Here is a 13,322-nt window from a genome sequence, read left to right as displayed (position 1 = left end):
GTCTGTAATAACATGCTTCACAGTGACATCAGTGGTTGTATGAGATGGATGTTGCATGTAAAGGAAAAAGTACTGTTCAGCTGGAATATCTGTAAGTCTGCACATGACACAGTGACAGTTTGCAGTGAATGCAGCCACTGTTTTTCTGCAATAACACATCTGCCATATCCTGTCATCACTGTGTCTCTAAAACTGTCTCAAGTAGTCATCATGAGCAATTTCGGCCCCAAGGGTTGTTATAACAACTTAGTTCTCAAAAATGGCCTATGTCAAGTTGCATTGCGGTTGCTTACTCAGGCCTACTTTGGGGTTGAGTCCAGAAGTTTAAAAAAAAAAAAGAAAGAAATGGAATTCTTACATTGGTAAATTATTTCAACGACAATGTTAAGTCAGATCCTTTATAAACTTTTAGTATTCAGAATTGATTCTTCCAACATTTTCCCTACAGAAGTAGAGATGTACTTTGATCTTTGATCTCTTTCTACATGTAAAATGCATAATGCTTATAAACTCTGTTTTTTCCAGTTGATTATCCACCATAATTGGCACAGTAGAAAAAGTAGCTATATAATTTTCAGGAACACAACGTCTCTGGACTTCAAATGAGAGGGCCTAACTACTTAAGGTTCATTTCTACTTTAAAATTATATGACCTTTTAAAAAACATTTCTTCAAAAGCTTTTTTCATGCCTCTTTTCTGCTAAATAAAAATTCTTTCAGAGGAAAGAACTGAGGATATAAATATTTATAAAAGTTTTAAGTTTTAATTTGAAAATATATAACCAGAAGCATCTTAAATTTTAAAAAGTAAATGTTTTCATTTCAAAGTATGTAAAATAACAAAAAATAAGTAAAATGCAGTTTAGAAGAATACAAGGTGGATGTATATACCATATACCCAGCACAGAATATTTAATGATGTTGAAAACCAGAATTTACTCAGAATTGCCTAGTTGCAAGGGCAAAAGGGGAAATAGTAGGCTACACTTTTACTGTCTAATTTTAGTTTCAAAGAATTTCAAAAATTTTTCTGGAGAAATAATTATTTCCTGGAAACAAATACTTGTAACCTGATTAATACTCAGATACTAATTGAAACATTTTTAAAAGTACACTAATATATATTAGAGAAATATGATTTCATAAAAGAAAAAAGCATTCTGTGTAAGCAATTAGTATGTGTATTAGTCAAAATAATGTAGACAGCATTCACAAATTTCCCTGTGCTGTGGTTTCTTTTCTCAGTGGTCCAGTATGGTGAAAGTGCCATACCTGCTTTTAATTAATGTTTCCAATTTTATTTTTCAGAATGAAAAATCCCCAGGGCGATCTGCAAGTCGATCAAGTAACATTTCAAAAGTAGGTGAAATGTACTCATTTTCTTGTTTTGTTGATTTCTACATTTCATGAGTTCACATAAATGTTTATGTTTAACCTGTAATTATCTGTGAGCAGAACACAAAGGTGATTTCTTCATGGTTTTAACTATTTTAAGCTTTTACTATAATAAAAGGACGTGATTTTACTCAAGAAAATAAGTTAGACTACTTTTTCTTTTACCATGCTGTGTGCAAGAGATAATTTGCTTCTTTCTTCCCTTCCCTTCCCTTCCCTTCCCTTCCTTTCCCTTCCCTTCCCTTCCCTTCCTTTCCCTTCCTTTCCCTTCCCTTCCCTTCCCTTCCCTTCCTCTCCCCTCCCATCCCCTCCCTTCCCTTCCCTTCCCCTCCCTTCCCTTCCCTTTCCTTCCTCCCTCCCTCTCTCCTTTCCTTCCTTCCTTCCTTCCTTCCTTCCTTCCTTCCTTCCTTCCTTCCTTCTTTCCTTCTTTCCTTCCTTCCTTCCTTCCTTCCTTCCTTCCTTCCTTCCTTCCTTCCTTCCTTCCTGCCTGCCTGCCTGCCTGCCTGCCTGCCTGCCTTCTCTTTCCTTCCCTCCTTTCTTTCTTTCTTTTCTTTCTTTTTCTTTTCCTTTCTTTCCATGCTGGTTAAGAGCACTAACTCTGGAGAGTAAGGATCTGACTGTAAGTCACTGCTCTGTCACTTCCTGCTTACATGACCCTGAGATGTTCACTTTACCTTCCTGAGACACAGTTGCCTCTTTTATGACATAGGGGCGAAGATAATATCAGTCACCTGAAGGAGGTTTTCTGAAGTGGTTATAAATTAAAACAAGGCCTTTCAAATATCTATCACCCTAGTTTCACAATGAAGAGCTTTGCCCGAACCAAAGCACTCTGTCATGTGTCTCAACTTGAATACTAATGTTGAATAAGTAATGACCAAAAAACTTGTAAACAGTACTGACAACACCTTTGTCACACCAAATACTTTTTCATGATCTAGGGGTGAAATTATATCTGCATTTCTAAACTGCTCTTTGAGTTTTACTTAATCCAGCTTGTTTATCATGTTTTAGTCTTTAATGTTTTAAGAAATAGAAAAATCAAGAGTCTAGTTTCCCTTCTATGAGTTCTTCTTCAGGGTCTGGTATGTATTAATTGTACTTCTGTGTGAGAGACAATTAATTATAAAACTGCATCTCATTTGGAGAGAAATGAAAAACTCTTTTCTTAAACATCACTTAAATTGAACCACAAACATTCAACCATCGAACAGTGGTAGGATAAACAGATTTCAGTGCACATGAGTTTACCTATTTAAACCAATTTAACTTTCCTTTTATGTTCAGAATGAGTCACAATGCTAAATATGTTGTTGAATCCTCACTACTTTTTCATAAATTGATAAGTGAAAAACTATTCATTGATTACATAATTTATCAATTATGAAGTGGCCAAATCTAGAAATACTGAAGTTCTTTAATTTGTAAAGTATTGGAATGGAAAACTTTAACATTGGAGCAAAGATTTTTTCCTTAATTTTGTCAAAATAATTACTTATGTTGAAGACTGTGAGCATTTTTAGAGTGTGAGGGTCAGTATAATGGAGTGATTGGATGGATAGCAGAGTCACTCTTAGGAAGGTTATTTAACATCCCTAATAAGTTTGTCTGTAAAAGGAGTATATATATTAGTATCTACCTCTTACAGTGGTGCTTAGAACAGTGTTTGCCCTGTGTATTAGCTATTTTTAGTATGGGGTTCTTAATATTTCTTTATCAGTGATGGCTTCAAGCAAGTGCTCAATAAATATCTTTTTAAGCCAGTAAATTGGAACATGGTCTATAATATATGCAATGTTTTCTAGGTGTAATAATAACAAAATGCAGAGTAGATGGGATTAAGGAAGATGTTAATAATCTGAAGTTATTTCCTTGAAAAAATGCATATTCCTATTTCCATAAAAAGCATGCATATATTTAACAATAAATAATAAATTGTCTTAAGTCAGTAATAGTATTACTCATAATGGGTGTCTTCCTTACCTTTATCTCCTGTCCTTAGATACAGGAAAATCACAGAGAGTACAGAGGACTCCATCTAGAATGCAATGGCAAAATTATTTTTTATATTTCTAAGTCTCCTTTCCTGTCTATTTCTTGCAGTTCTTTAGTGAATCAGACTTTCTCATCATCCATATTTGTTGAGGGTCACATATCAGAAATCTTGTTCTATACTGGGAATTATGGAGTAATAATTTTAAAAATTCCTTCCCCATTCCTCAGTGAGCTTACAGTGAGACTGGGTAACTAACAGTGCACAGAAGAGTTCACATAACAGGTGTGAGACTCCTATCCTGAGAATAGCCTGCGGCAAAATTAGTCCTTGGCTGACATCTGGAAACTTAGATTCCATAAGTAGTGCTTCACCCGACCTGTTAAGGATGATTCACTGTGCCTGAACTGCAAACAACATAGCTATCCTAAGCACATGCCTTCCTTCTGGGAGTCTGGAGTCTTGGTACATGTGGTTGCCTACACAGTCAGCCCCCAATAAAAACTTTGAACACTGAGTCTCTTACAATCTTCCCTGGTGGCAACACTTCTTCACATGTGTCATCAAATGCATTGAGCACTTCCCAGCACACCCCACTGGGATGGACTTTTGGAAGCTTGCTCCTGGTTTCCTCTGGACTTTACTCCATCACTCCCTGTGCCTTTTCCCTTTGCTGCTTTTGCCTTGTATCCTTTCACAGTAATGAATCACAGCCATAAGTATGAATATATTCTATCCTGAGTTCTCTCAGAAAGTTGCTGAACCTGGGCATGGTGAATGGAACCCCTAATATGCTATTTAAAAAAGAAGTAGAGACAGAAGCTATGGGAATTCAGAGAGCCATCACCTCCATCTAACTGGGACAGGGTAGCAGCAGAGAAAGTTTCTTAGAAGAATGGTATGTAAAAAGGCACTTGAAGAATGGGTGTGAATTGATCAACTGTCAAGGAAGGCTGTTTAAAGGGTTATAAGTCCAAGGCATGGAAGCTAGAAAACATAGATCATAAGGAAGAAGTTATATAAAATACTTTGTAAGGGTTTTTGAGATGGAATCTTAATAGAATGCATTATCTTCAGTCTACTCATAGAGGTCATACAACCTTAATCTATGTGAGATTGTCAAGCTCAGTGAGTTTGACAGCACATGTGAAGAAGTGTCACCTACCAGGGAAGTTCATGAGAGTCTTGGTGTTCAACACCAGTCATTGAAGTGTTATCTGGCTTTGAAATAGAGAAACTGATCTAGAACCCATCACGGTCCTTGAGACTTTTCTTGGTGAGTATGTATAAAATGGAACATGATTATTTTTGTCATTCAGGATTGTGTCTTATAAACATGATCTTGCTATTGTGAAAGTAAAAAATTCCAAACATGGGATAAATAATAAATGTGCAATTGTTAGTGAACATCAAAAATTATATGTCCTAAGTTTTTACCTCTGGATCTTTGTACCATATATTATCCAACAGCAATTATACTTTGAGTTTCATTGTCCTTGCAACATTTACTTTTTTATTAATTTATATTTCTAGTTTGTCTTAGTAAATATAAGACAGTTACACGTATAATTCTCTCTTTCTCTTTTTTTTAATTCAAGTAAGGTTGGTGTGCCTTGGATATGTTACAGTTGATCCAAAAGCTACAGAGAAGTTATATAGGTTTAATACAGTATATGTGAGATTATCAAAATGCCTTGGATGTGAAAAAGGCAGCTTTCATTTATCCATCACTTAACTTTTTAATATTTTTTTATATTAGTGCTTGTTACTGCTTTTTAACACACATATTACTCACAAATAGGCTCCTCAAGAAGAAAAGTCAGCCAAATCTGGCCTTTTATTTCTTCTAGGGTGAAGGATCATTATATTTAACTAGCAACAGTATATGTATCTCACAAGAAAAACCTTTCAAAACCCAACTGTCAAAAGGAAAGAACGGCTTGTACTTCCAAGTCAAGTCAACAGAATTTTCTTTTAAATAAAATCTTTTGCTTTTTGGTGTGTGTAGGAAGCAGCTCACAAAATCTAATCTGTTTATGAGAAGATATTCAAAAACCACTACCTTAACAAAATGATATTTCACTTAGTTTCCATCATTTCCTGTTACATTCACTAGACTTCATTTACATGACAGAGAGTCATTTCAATTCTTCAGTTAGTCTCTACCTTAAAATGTCTTACACATTGTTAAGGTAAAGTTTATAAAATGTGCACACCAGTTAATTCTGAAATAAATAAAGATGCATGGGATAGTCGGTACAATTTACTCAACAAATATTTTTTGATGATGTACTGTGTATAAGGTATTATATAGTTCACAGCATTTTAAATAGGTGTTTTCTTCTGATCCAATATATACTTTAATTTTACTTCTGTTAATCTTCATCTCTCCATATTTTTCCAGATTTGTCTTTAAGATCCCAAGGTATTTTCCAGCAAGGTCAAGGTGAAAGTGTTTCTTATGTGTAAAACGTACTGAGAATTCTTTTCAGCTGAAAACCTGAGCCAAGTGTTTGCACCTCTGAACAGGTGTTTAATGTTCTGATTTATTGAGAGATCCATTTTGGTTTGCTAACACAATGGACCTATAAATCATCTGTCCCTTCAGACTACATACCTTTAGAGGGTAAGTTTAATAGGTTGATGAAGTAAAGTAGGATATATAATTAGGAAATAACTAGGAATGAGGTGGACTAATTTGAGAACTTTCAGAGAGCCTGAGTTAAGGTCTGTCCTGAGATCAAAGTTGAGGAAATGGGTATAAATTTAGTTTAATTATTGAAGTCTGGGTGGGAGAAGGTAAGAAAGTCTGAGACCTTCTTAGGTCCTGAGGCATGTTATTTATATACACTCACTCCTTGGGTGATCTCATTTAGCTTCATAACTTTATATATAATCAATAGCCCAACAACTATCAAGTAGATCTTTTTATCTCAAATCTCTGCCATGAATTCCAGACTCAAAATGGTAATCAAATTTCCCACAAAAATAAATAATAGGAATCTGTCTTAGGCCAGGTTTCTCACAGCAGATCCTGAGATGATAATTTTTTGCAATGACTCACTATGAGAATATTCCTAGGAGAAGACATCCAAGGAAAGGCAACCAAGGGAAGAGAAAGAAGTCAGAAGTTCTCTGCTCCTGCATGGGGATGCTGGAATGTAAAATGCACTTCACTTTGTCCCCTCTTGAGGCAAGGGAGCAGGGTTTTCTTCCTCCAGTGTTTGCCATTGAGAAAGTTCCATTGTTCAGTAAATTGCTGCTCTGCCTACTGGACAATATAACATGTGTTATTAAGCTCATGAGGGATCGTTCCAGTCATATGGTCGACTGATGTCCACAGAAAGGCCTTCAGTCTTACTATGGCCAAGTAGCTTGTCAGGAGCTGCTTTCTAAATGGTGAAAGAACTATGCTGCAATAGTATGACCTTGATCCAGAACACTAGGCTTTTCACTGCAGTTGTCCATTCAAAGCTTGTCAGAGAGCCCACATTGCATTTTTATTTATCATGGTACCTCTAGTAGTATTGCCATTTATTATTGCTCTGGCATCAAGTGTGCTTGTATTGCAGCTGATATTGCTGCAGAACCTTCTACCATTCTAGGCCCCACTCAAAACCGCAGCTTTCTGAGTCATCTAATAAAGGGGCATCATTCCAAAATGTGGTTTATGCTGTGTTTAAAATTCAAAGAGTTCTACCAAACACTCTGGGTCCTTCTTGATAGTGAAGTAAAATGCAAAATTTGATCTTAACTCTGGAAGAAATGCACTAGCACGCACTAGACTACAGAATTTCTAAAAATTTCACTGATTTGTCAGCTCCTGAAGATATGTTCATTTTATTTCCTACTCTCTGGGATACAGATATGCTAACAAAGCATTCAGAGTATTGGTGCTTCCTGCTCATTAGACCTTATTGTACCTGATGATATCATCAATACAGTGGACTGTTCTGATATTTGACAACCACTGGACATTTGAGTCTACCTCCAATCTGTTTTGTAAAATATCCCTGGAGCAGGACCATGATTGTATACTAATGTCCATGCCAGATGAATACAAACTGCTTTTGATCCACATTTGTGACAAATATTGAAAATAACACATTAGTAGATTAATAGCCTCATACCACATGCCAGATACTGTGTTGTTCGGCTGTAGCAAAGATATTACATACAGTACACAGCGGCTTCAGTTAGTGCTTCTACTTGGTTACATTTGCTGTGGTCTACTGTCATTTGCCTGACCTACCGGTTTTCTGCGGGGAACAGACTGAGAAGCTAAATGGTGACATGGCGGAAACAATCATTCTTATATTTTTTAAGTCTATTTTTCATACAACAGCCAAAATGATCCTTTCCAAATATCAGTTAGGTAATGTCTTGCTGCTTTTCAAAACCTCTAATGGTTTTCTGTATTACTCGAAATAAAACATAAATTCTTTCATGGGCCAAGGAGCCATAATCCAGCCCTGCGGTATCTTGCTAATTTTCTTCTCATTCTTCCTCTTAATAACTCATCTCCAGACACACTGATTTCCTGTTGTTCCTCAAGCATAGGTTTTGTTTTCAGGGCATTTGCCCTTCATGCTTCTGCTGCCCAGAATGCGCGTTCCTCACACAGCACCATGATCGGTTTCCTTGTTTCTGTTACATTTCTACTGAAATATCACTTTATCAGTGCAGACCTATCTCCTTTGCTACTTATTTTTCTTTAAAAATTTTATCATAATCTGCAGTATTATATATTTTTAATTAGTTTAACCTATATGAGGGCAATAACTATTTCTTCATTCAATGCTGCTTCCTCAGTCTCGGAAAAGTGACTGATAAATAGGACACATTCAACAAATATATGTCGAATGAATGAATAGAGCCTGCTTTGTTCTGTTAACTTATAAAGCGTAAGTTCTTAACATGGGATCTGTGGACTATGAGCAGTGATCCTTGGGCCATGCCAGTCCATGAACATGTTACAATACACACAAGCTCAGCTGATCCTGTAGGGAAGCTCTGCCAGACAAATTGCACCACATGTTAACCCTCTCTTGAGGAAAAGCAGTCAGTCTCCCCATCTCTGTCAAGCAACTATTGGCCTATTGGTGTGGGAGAGTGTGCAGACTTTTGGCTGAGAAAGTTCCTGTTAGGCCAAAGGTGATTCTACAGAGAAGGGAGCAGCTATGATCATCAGCCACACAGCAGCTGGGTAATGGGGACACTGGCTGGTAGTAAACATCTGCTTGGGGAAAAACCTCCACCATTGATGACTGCTTGGACCACTGAGATCCACTTAAGTATCACATTGTTTCACCTCATCATAGCTTCTCCAGGATTTTGGTTAGTTACAGTTTGTAGGAAACATATAAAAAGAGGTTAAGTGGAATGAAACACAGCCCTTGTTGTTGCATTTGGTTCACAGGTCATACCTGATACTCACTATTGTCTTCGCCCATTCATTTTAGATTCCTTTCACCTTTTCCAGCACTTATGCTGCTCTAAGTAGCTTACCTGAGAAATCTGAGTCCCTGGCTGCCATTCCCTTCTCGGGCCATAATTGCTATGTTTGTCCATTTACAGCCACACTAGTGCGAGGGAAAGAGATGTCCTGGTATATCACTTGAGGGACATATGTATTTCTCCTGTCACCATTACGTGGCAGATTTTCTCATGCTGTCACATCCAGCACCAACATCTGAGGTCTCAGTATCTGATCTACTAACATGGGACAGGATTCTGCCTAACATGGTTTCAAACCCAAGGATTCACTTTATAGCAAAAACTGGTGTGGCGGTGAATATGATCATGGCATTTACTGGGATTAGCACATACCCTACCAGCCAGATGCTGCCAGCCTGACACAACAATTCTATAGCCTTTTGAAGATGCCTGAGAGGCCTCAGCTTGGAAAAGACACCCTGGGAAAATGGAGCTAAATCCCTCAGGATGCAGCATATTTTTTAATCCACAGTCATAAAATGATGCTTTGCCTTATATACCTATAATACTTGGGCCCAAGAACTAACAGGTAAAAGCTACCCTGCTTATCACCACTCCCAGTGGTCCCCCTGGGGAATCTGCACTTCCCAGAGCCAGCACTTTGGGCTGTGCAGGTTTATAACTTCTGGTTCACAGAAGGAGATGTAACACTCCCAAATGAGAACAAAATAAGAGTCCAATAAACCTAAAGCTTTGATTGCTGCCTGTCGTTTCAAGCTTCTTATGATAGGAGCCTAGCAAGTTAAGCAATCTGTTACCATCCTAGCTAGCTTTGGTTAGCCCGTTAAATTATGTTTAAGGCTTCCTGTTGTATTCTGGCCGTGATAGGGACAGGAGGGTATGAAATATATTCCCTCCTTTTTTCTTCAGTAAGATGGTCCTTAAATTGTGTGATCTTTATTTATTTGCTGGTTTCTTTCAGCATTAGTCCACATTCAGCTTCTTCAACCTTTCAATAGTAACTGGAAGAATGGGAACCACTTTTTAATGTACTTTTGTGTGAACAATGTTTGGATGGCTGGTGAGGAAGGGCTCCATCTCTCAAACAATGACATTTGGCTTCCCGGTTTCTAAGGACTTCTTTTCACTCCACCTTTAATTATTGTCAGTGACTAAAGCCCTGAACAGAACGTCCACGAAGTTAGGATCAATAACATTTTATCTCCTTCAGCACTGTAAGAGACAAATATAGACTTCTTTGAATGTTTAATAAGTTTGCATTCTATTGACACTGTGAACATCTCTTAACAAGAGGAAGACTCTTTTTTTGAGGGAAGTCTAAGGTCAAAGCAATTTTAATTGAAAATACTTTTTGTTGAGAAACTACACTTGCGGAGTTGAAATTCAGAAACGAGGCTGCAGGTTGGCTCACAAATCAGACACAATGGGACATGGGATTTCTGTTGGCATGTAGTCTTCATGCTCTGTGTCTTCTTAGCTGAAGAACTCTGGCCTATCACCAGGAATATAGACAACTCAGATCTCTTGACACAATCCCCAGCCAAGTACAGCCTCCCAAAAAACTCAGAAAAAGGGGTCATGCCAACCACATACTGGGTGAGGACAGGCAGAGCAGGAGCTTAGAGCCAAGATAGTAAGAAACACTGGCAGGGGCAATCTCGACATATAAAATGGATCATTTTAATTTAACTTAAACTCTTCAATAGAGCACTTTAATATGTTTTGTAATTTCCTTTTTTACTATAATATGAACTAGTAGACTTATGACATGAATTTAGGATCTCGTGTCTTTTAAACATGCCAGATGATGTGAATAATTCTTACTCATCCCACACATGATAGGACAAGTCTTTCTCCAAGAGTCTGGTCCCCGAAGGTCAAGATGAAAAAGGATTTGCCTTAGGAGATGGATGGCAAAAAAAAAAAAATTCCATGCAGGTGAATTTACAGTAACAAGTAGTTAGTTATTGACTCTAGAACTGCACTATCTAGTATGGTAGCCGTTAGCCACAGGTGGCTATTTAAATTCAAACTAGTTGCAATTATATAAAATTTTAAAAATAAGTTCTTCAATTGTGCTGGCCACATTTCAACAGTTCCGCTTAGTGATTTCCATATTGGACGATATAGCTATAGAGTATTTCTATCATCACAGAAAGTTCTATCAGACAGACACTACTTCTCTAGAAAATATGTTAAACTTTTCTCTAGGAAGAAGTGAATGGTGCCTAAATATTTTCAATACAGCTAGAAAAATAACCCAAATCTGGACAATGTGTGATGATGTTTTCAAGTTCTTACATCCTAATACTTGACATTCAGCTTTGCTTAAATTAAGGTAATTTTTTTCTTAACAAGAAATACTGAAGATTAAAAACTATTGACCATAAATGGTCCCCAGAGAATTAAAGAAACATTTCTAATTGTTGTGACTGTAGTATTGTGGTAATGTTGGAAGTTGTTTTTCCAGACCAGCAATAAAGCTAATGTGGTTCAGTATTTGGATTTCATAATAACTCAAAAGTATTGAATAACATGGTTTTGTGGTGCTTGGGATGGAACTCATTCCTCGCCACTGACCATCTGTCATATTATCCCAAGCAGAAACTGAAACAACTTTGCTATTGCAGTTGCTTTTCCAACGGAAGGAATTTATTTTAAATGAGACTGATTCCATTTCATTTATTTCTAATTTTTGCAGATACTCAATAATTCAGTATAATGAATCTCTGATGAAATAAGAGCATACATTCAATCTATCCATCATTAATAGTTTTCTAGGATTTTGGGAGGTGGAATAGGAGACAGTACTCAGAGAGGAATGAATGCTGTCTACTGATACTTTTAGCAATCATTACTTTCTCCTTCTGGATTTTCTGAATTAAAAACTCCGTTCAAGAAAAGTTGTTCTGAGGCCAAATTGGTGTATCTTTAAAAAAAAAAAATCTATGAGGCTGATGAACTATACAAACATTCTTTAAATTCATATTATCTAACATAGTAGTTTGGAGGTTGTATCTTTGAGTTTTTCACCTATCATTTTAAGAAATAATTTTATTTTGCAGGTATTCTAACTATGACAATAAGCCACATTTAGATCTATCATCAACAAAGATTGATCAGTCAAAGGCTTGGACGTATTTTAATTCAAATACCTCAAGTAAATTAAAGATGCGTATTTGAGTTGTTAAAAGTAAAGAAGTCAGGTTTTTAAAATCATCTTTAGTCCATTTAAACAAAAGATGATATGTTGATATGGTCTTCATAGGATTACACCATCTCTTCTTATTATCTCGTTTTATTTCTTATATTATTAAGTACTAATGATCGACTTTAATTTTTTATAACTTCAGCTTTTTTTTTCTTTGTTGTTACAATTGAGTCCTGCTTTTTTGCTTCTTTTGGAGGCTCTCACTATCATCCAATATTTATTTTGTGTGTGGTTTATCACCCCCCATTTTTGAGCTGTTTCCATGTGTTCTACAGTGAGGATAATGTTGGCAGCTGTGTTGTTAATATAATTAATGTGCATAGTCTATTTGGATTGACTAGGCCAAATAAATCCACTTTGAGACATCAACTACCCAACTGGGCTGTCTTTGTTGATCAGATTAACTGGGTAATTGTCAAATCTCTATTGCACTAATTACTGCAGAGTCACATCATATATTCCCTCATTCAATTCTCATTTAATTAAAATTTACAACCAAAGCTATATGAAGAAATAGTGATATATAAATACAGATAAATAGACCAATTGGAATTCAATAACCATGTGCATTGTTTCCCTTAGTGTCTTTCTACTGAAATAAGAAAGGGAAAGTTATCAGAATGCATCCTTCCTCCTTTCACCCGAGAGCGGAGGAACTAGGAGAACTCTGTATTCACTCTACCTAAAACCTGTAAAGATAACTTCCTCACAGCAGATTGAAATTCACAGACTGAATAGCTCTTTAGTTTTACTTTTAGAAAATGAAAATATAGGAATTAATTACTTTTTGGTTCATCACAGGTCTTTAATCTACCAGAAAAAAATTAACCAATCTTTATTTTTTTCCATTCTTATAAAAACTTTATTAAATTATAAAATCAATACATATTTTTTCTATACAGTTTGGAAGTTACAGAAGAAAAATCCTTCAGTTACACTAATAGGAAATAACTATTGGAGGCTTTCTTTCTTATTATTATTATACTTTAAGTTCTAGGGTACATGTGCACAACGTGCAGGTTCGTTACATATATATACATATGCCATGTTGGTGTGCTGCACCCATTAACTCTTCATTTACATTAGGTATATCTCCTAATGCTATTCCTCCCCCCTCCCCCAACCCCACAACAGGCCCCGATGTATGATGTTCCCCTTCCTGTGTCCAAGTGTTCTCATTGTTCAATCCCCACCTATGAGTGAGAAAACCAATCTTTCATAAATTATTTATTTTTTCAACAAAGATCTTTTATACTTGGCTTGTGC

General features: G+C 36.4%; 1 protein-coding gene across 8 annotated transcripts in view; it reads left to right on the top strand.

The window, feature by feature from the left end:
• The window catches only part of MARCHF1 (membrane associated ring-CH-type finger 1), an 816,252-nt gene that overhangs the window by 649,830 nt on the left and 153,100 nt on the right, over positions 1-13,322 (top strand). For all 8 annotated transcript variants that reach the window (XM_073017705.1, XM_073017701.1, XM_073017703.1 and 5 more), the window contains one exon: positions 1,309-1,359. In XM_073017705.1, coding sequence (XP_072873806.1) covers positions 1,309-1,359 — 51 coding nt within the window. The remainder of the gene's footprint in view (positions 1-1,308; positions 1,360-13,322) is intronic.

The sequence above is a fragment of the Chlorocebus sabaeus genome, chromosome 7, assembly GCF_047675955.1.
Source record: "Chlorocebus sabaeus isolate Y175 chromosome 7, mChlSab1.0.hap1, whole genome shotgun sequence".
In the NCBI taxonomy this organism is placed as follows: Eukaryota; Metazoa; Chordata; class Mammalia; order Primates; family Cercopithecidae; genus Chlorocebus; species Chlorocebus sabaeus.
This window is presented reverse-complemented; position numbering and strand designations above follow the sequence as displayed.